The sequence below is a fragment of the Sardina pilchardus genome, chromosome 17, assembly GCF_963854185.1.
Source record: "Sardina pilchardus chromosome 17, fSarPil1.1, whole genome shotgun sequence".
NCBI classification, from domain to species: domain Eukaryota; kingdom Metazoa; phylum Chordata; class Actinopteri; order Clupeiformes; family Clupeidae; genus Sardina; species Sardina pilchardus.
In genome coordinates this window covers 15,534,663-15,541,444 of record NC_085010.1, presented here as the reverse complement: position 1 = coordinate 15,541,444, position 6,782 = coordinate 15,534,663, and the positions used below count along the sequence as shown (strand labels likewise).

Here is a 6,782-nt window from a genome sequence, read left to right as displayed (position 1 = left end):
AGGAGACTCAGAGAATCCTCCATAGAAATGCATGGGGCTATTTTGTAACGGCACTATGGCATAATGGCTAAATATATTCTACCCCCTCTACCGTCGAAACTCAGAAAAGGAGCTAGGTCTTCATTCTAAAAACAATACCAAATAGATTTTTGATCTTACTGTAATATAAGATTAATAACACTTATATTGGTTGGTTTTAATGTGTAGCGGTGTACGCGAGGCTGGTGGAATGAAGCCGTGCACATGGACAGTTCTGTCCAATAGCTGCCCAATAACTGCCCAGCACACTACAAGAAATGAAAAAATCTAATCTAATCAAACAGTTAATCTGTTTTCAAGAATACTTGGGCATATCATTTGACATACATACAGTACATGTTTGGAAGGTTGTATCCAGATAAGTTAAATAAATCAATTAGGAATGAGTTGTTCCGGTATATTTTATTGTTGAAAATCAATCACAAATACATAGGAAGGAATGCTAGAATAGACATTAAAATGTGTTCCATCATGCTTCCATCAATTTTCCATCATGTAGAGATGTACCTTAAAGGAACACACCAAACTTGGGAAACTATCTTATTCACCATCACCCCCAGAGTTAGATAAGATGTATATCACTTACAGTATGGGTGCTATACATGTAGGCTAGTTGGAGCAAAGCTATTGCTATGCTAACAGTGCAGTAACTGAGGAGTTACTGCATGCACAGAGATGATAAGGGTATGTACAGTACATGTACTGTATAATCTTCTCCATCTCTGGCAGAGACAGTGAATAAGCTTTTTTTATTATTATTATTATAGGTGTGCTTACATAACATTGGCAAGCGAACAGACCTATCGACCACACTGTACAATTAATGTAAATATAAAATAAACAATCAAAATAAAATGAATATGATATATCTATTTATTTCAAGATTCCATCTCATATTGATAGAAAACAGTTTGTTTGATCTTGCCTTACAACCAGTCAGAGATTAATAAGTATAACTACATCACCTCTCTAAATACACACCCCTCCTCTCTGTTGTATAGTACACAGATATTACACACATATCACGAGAGAGTGGATCAAAAGCTTCCCAAAATTATTAGTTTTACATATATTAGAAATGTAATCATATGAAGAGTTCAGATAGCCTTGAAATCTAGACGCACCCTAGCGGGCAAAAATATTTTTGCCTAGCGGGATGGTCTAGGGTCGCACCGTTGAGGCCAAGCCTGCCCTAGGCTCCAGGCCAGCCTAGACAAACAGAACGCTCTATCTGTGTATGGAGTCCTTGAGCCCGCCTTAGCTCACCTTCGGCTTCCGATATTGACGCCAGGGGGCTGGACCATGCGTCCTCGTTCGACGAGTTGGGTGTGAGACTGTGTTGCACAACCATAGAGAAAAACAAAAGATGGATGAGGCTAACGATGCACGCTCGTTTGAATCGGCTTTAAAGAGTTAGACTTGGGCTTTTCTTTTAAGTTTGAGCAGAAAGAAGCACTCAAGTCATTCGTTTTAAAAAAGGATGTACAGTATTTCCCGTTTTGCCGACCGGCTATGATTGGTCACAAATGCTGGCCTATTACGTGCAGAGGCAGTTTGAAAGACAACTGTTCATCCCACCCACAGGCTTCAGCTCTGTGAATGGTCCGACCCCAGACTATACATTTCTGTATAGTTTGGCTTGCCAGGCTAGAGTTCAGATGCAAAACCCTCTAAATCCATCTGACCACTTTTCTTTTAAATGAGCATTTTTTTATATCAGGTTCCTATAGGTTTTTGCATACAAATCGATATTTCACAACAGGAAGAGAGTGGTACTTAGCGTGTTTTGAGGCTAAATTATTTGATTAACGGATGCTATGTTTGGAGAGCGTTTAGGCTACTCACCATTGTTATCTCATTGTTGGTGCCGTTTAGAAGGTATTACTCAGAACTCTTCATATTATTATTATTATTTACATTCTACACACATCTCTGCACACTAATAACTCCCAGTGGAATATCTAACATACTCTTCACTCAAGCAGCTGAGGGCGGTTCATTAACGACCCAATCGTAACAAAGAGCCCGCTGCTTGATCATGCAGTTCATGTCAGCCCACTTGAAATCATCCTTCTCGGGCGTCAGGGCACCACAGTGATGGGAGAGGGGCAGCTGGGGCACCTGCCCACCCTTCCAGTTGTTCCAGGCCAGAGTCTCTCCAGTGGTCCAGACCCAGATCCCCAGGAAGCTGCTCTGCTGCAGGCCCACCCACACCGGTTCTGTGATCTGGAGCCTTCTCATCAACCTCTTAGCGGCCAGTTGCTTTTTTGGTGACAGAATGCAGAAAGAGCCGTTGAATCTCCGACAGTATTCCAGAGACCCCTCCCAGGTCATGCTTATGTTACTGATATGGATGTGGTCTGAAAGAACAACAACATACAGTAAGTAGATCGGAAGCGCCACTTTCAAGCTATTTCGTGTTTTCGTTTTCGGGTCAAATTCCATTTCGAATAGGAATAGTAGGGGCACTCGACACAACATGAAAGTTTGATTGACGTATCAACCATCAGTGTCTTTAGATATGAAAATGCAACTAGGATGCATTTTGGCGAGAGTTATGCATTAGAGGGCAGTATTTTTAAAATGTTCTTATTTGCCACTGAAGCTGTTAGATTCTATAATATTAAAATGTATTGAAATACACAATGCCTCTACATGAGGGTCATTTCAACAATTTTTTTTAACCAATACATGCTGTTGTGATCTAAAACACATTTACAAGAACTGAAAGTGCAAGGTGCAAGGATCAAATTAAATCTTTTACAAATACAACAAACATTTATATTTACAGACTCAACCCTACCCCATCCCCAAAAAAACAGACACACACACACGCACTGGCAGTGCACTCAAGTTTGTACAGACAAACATGCCTGGCACATATAAACATGTACACACACACTGGCACTGCACACTATTTCTTTTCCAGCCACATGCACTGATACACATGCTCACACATACAGGCACATTGGCAATGTTAAAATAACCTTTGTAGCAGATGAATGGGACCTCTGTCGTTTTAGTTGCTGGCATCCACTTATTAGAAAGTGAAATTGTCACTGCAGTGTGGTCTTGTTTACTGAAGTCAGCTTCACTGCTCCAGTTCCTATATCCTGACAGTCCTCCATCAGCCCACTCCCAGCCGTCCCATTTCAAACCAATCCAGGAATTGTTTGGGTGTTTCTGTTTTATAGCATGTACAGCTTTGTTCTGCTCTTCATCTGTGATGCTTACCAAGTCAGTGTATTTATCTCTGCAAAACTTCTGAGCCTCATACCAACTCTTTTTTTCATCAATCAGTGTAGAGGAACTACCTAGAAAGAGAGACCAAAATATCATCATTAAATTCACATGGTGAAAAGATCAGAATGGTGGTGTATGTCACTTACAAAGGTATTTACCATCACTGTAACAGATGAATGTTCTCTCTTGGGTGCATCGTAAAGGCTCCCAGTCCCCATCTGCCTTCATGGCAACACACGTGTTTTTATTGATTTCCTTAAGGTTTCTTTTGTAAATAACAGGATCACCATTTGACCATTTAAATGAATTTGAAGGACCTTTGAGACCAATGAAAGCTATACCATCTCCTTCTAATAATAAATGGCATTGCTCTTCATCCGTCTTGTCATATAGAGTGACAAGATCAGTGTAGTGTGTTCTACAGATATTAAAGCTATCAGACCACACCAAAATAAGTGTCCTGAAGTCATCCAGAGCTTTTTTGGAACCTAAGTAGAGAAACATACATTTTGGTGAAATGATGGAAAACTACATGGAAAACTGATGGAACAATTACATTGATATTCACACAATACAGTGTGTGTGTGTGTGTGTGTGTGTGTGTGTGTGTGTGTGTGTGTTTGTTTCTGTGTGCCAAGCCTATGTCCTGGCACCAGTCCTGTTCAACCTCCTTCTCTTAGCCATTGCCCACCTCCTCCACCTGTCCTGAGACACAGAGATGGTGTTCACCTGGAAGACCACTTTGACGAAAGCCTATTCAACATCAGACGGCTCTAGGCCCACACACAAAACACCTGACCTGCCAAATCTGTGATCCAATGCAGACTGTGGTGACTTGGCACAAAGTCCAACATCTACTATATGTAGCATTTCCAAAATACAGTCCCTTGCCTATACCAATCATTATCATTTAGTCTCTAAAACAACGTTACAAAACTGAAGTCATGTCGAAGTCACCTCTAGCTCAGCTTCTAAAATCAATGGGTGCCCACTCAAACTAGTACAACAGTTAGTTTCACATTCTCTAAAGAATGAGTCACCTCACTGTTTGTTCACTAATTCACTGATGGGATAAATGCAGAGACCAAATTGCTTGCATACGCTGGCTGAGAAGCCTGACTTACTGATTTGAAAAGAGACAAAATACTTAGTAAGATTAGGATTTTTTCCAATGTACAGTACAATCTCTTTATGCAACTCTCTTTATGCGAGCATTGCAAAATGGATAAGGGCTATACAGTAGCCTACCAAAGGTCTCCTGGAGAGCAGTAACATGAACCCAACATCAGGGCTCCCTTGGCCCACCTCCCCTCCCTGAAGCAACAGATGGACAGCTAATAAGAGTGTGTGTGTGTGTGTGTGTGTGTGTGTGTGTGTGTGTGTGTGTGTGTGTGTGAGAGAGAGAGAGAGTGTGTGAGTGAGTGACCACTAAGTTGTTCTTACCTGTTACAGTAAAGACTAGAACAGCTAGGATAGGGATCATAGCCATGGTAAATGTCATCCTTAGCCACGTGTATATCTGGGTTTTTTTTTTGTGTAGTCTATTTTGATGATTTTCTTCTGGTTGGGATCTCACAACTTGAGGGACATAATAAAGTTAACAAAAATAATTGGTCATGATATTGTGTTTATTTCACTGTGTGTATTCACAAAGCATCTCAACACAAGTACTGTAGGTCCTAATTGGCTAATTTAGGATAGTCTTAAAAATGTACTAAATGTTCTTTACATGCTCACTTTTTCTGGTGTCACAATTTATTCTTATAAAATTATGTATTGTCTGGTAGGTTCCTTTACATATAGAGGTAGGCGTGGGTGAACCCAAATAAACCAACATTTTAATTTGTCCTGCAGGTCCATCTGGAAAGGATCCCATTGATGCCTGTTTCACCAAACACCAAAAATCCAAAATCTTTCATGGGGCCCAGAATTTCTGGTGGCACTCCTGCATGAATGCGTTAGGTATTGAGCAAGCACAACGTATCAGTGGTTCTTTACCACATGTTTTCAACTTCAATGAATGTCTTAATACTGTGGCACAACATATTCAAACTTGTCCTTTAACATTGATGTTGCAATACTTATTAACTCTGAACACCTACTTTCCATGCCGACTGTATAGCACCATGACATAAACCTAGACATTTCATTAATGTGCAATCGCTGTACATGATAAAATCAAGTACTGTAAATCCAGCGATTCTTTTTTTTTTCAGAAAAAATACAGTATACAGTAAAACACACCCATCAGAGCTGTATACCAAGCCAGATTTACTGTAAGTAAATCTTTCAAAACATTCTGATGTTTGGAGTTTGAACAAGCAGTTCTGACTATTTCAATTCTGATCTGTGTACCAAAGCGACCTTTGCTTTTATCTCCTATTTTTGCTTTTGGTTATATAAATCACAATGAATTATGAAATTAGCTATATAAATCAACTTGACTTGCCTTATTTATCATCCATAAATGACCCTATGTTGTTTTCACTCCGGTTATTCCTTTAAGAGCTACTTTTAGCTTCAAGATTCTCTATGAATATGGGCCTGGGTGTAGTGTACTTAGGCCAGTTTAAATTGTATGGTTTCCCACAGGTGTGAAGAGTATTTGACAATATCTACAGTATAAAGACTGATGAGAAACAAAAAATAATCAAATTTGTACTCGCTCAAAGTTGTTAATGATAGCCACTGCTTTCTTCTTTAAACTAATGTCATAGCGCTCCTTAACATAACAAGCACAGTACAGTAAACACAGTATTATAGTAAGGTTGAAGGTGCTCTTACCTGAACTTGTATTTCTTGTATAGGCTTGCCTTCTTCCCAATAAAATTTCATTAGTAAAATATGTCAAAAGTCGGGAGGGTTAATGATTGATGAGGCTTGGATAACTGGTACCAGTCTCCGTGGCTCAGTATGTTGGGATCTCCTCGTCCTTCTGTAGAGAACTGCTGCATTCTAGAAGCTCTACAGGTTGTTATATGTCAGATAGGTGGAGTTTCAGGCTCTTCTATGAGAGTATAGTGTCACTGCAAGTCCAGACCAGTTTTTTTTTTTTCATAATTTGCATTCTGGCCTTGTGGACATCCAAATATTTCCATCAGCACACTTTCCTGATTAGACAGATACTGCATTTTGAAAATATCTAGAACTATGAGTCTAGAGGTTTTCAACAGCACATGGTTGACATCATTTCCGTAACCCTTGGTAATAGGCATTTTCTGCCATGAACTTTACAGCCTTCTTTAGCTTTCCTTTTAACGCAGCATTGTTACTGTTGAAGGCAACAAGCTTTATTTGTATAGCACATTGCATACTCTCAAGGCAACTCAATATGCTTCACATCACAAGAGCAGAAACATTTACAGTAAGATGAGCAGGAGCATAAGGGAGCAGGGAGCAACATTTTAGAAAAATAAGAAACATAAGAATATGAAATAAATAAAAATGCATAAGTTGCTATGTAAAACAACAATGAAAATAGATCAGTCATAGTTAGAGGG

At 39.5% G+C, this 6,782-nt stretch overlaps 1 protein-coding gene across 1 annotated transcript; it reads right to left on the bottom strand.

Moving 5' to 3' along the window:
- Positions 1–481: 481 nt before the first annotated feature.
- LOC134062318 (secretory phospholipase A2 receptor-like) lies at positions 482–6,200 on the bottom strand. The gene is made up of 5 exons (XM_062518295.1): positions 6,067–6,200; positions 4,726–4,860; positions 3,441–3,770; positions 3,027–3,353; positions 482–2,399 (listed from the first exon to the last, which is right to left on the bottom strand). The coding sequence occupies exons 2-5, from the start codon at positions 4,781–4,783 to the stop codon at positions 2,017–2,019; spliced, it is 1,098 nt and encodes a 365-aa protein (XP_062374279.1). The 5' UTR covers positions 4,784–4,860; positions 6,067–6,200; the 3' UTR covers positions 482–2,016.
- Between the last annotated feature and the right edge of the window lie 582 nt (positions 6,201–6,782).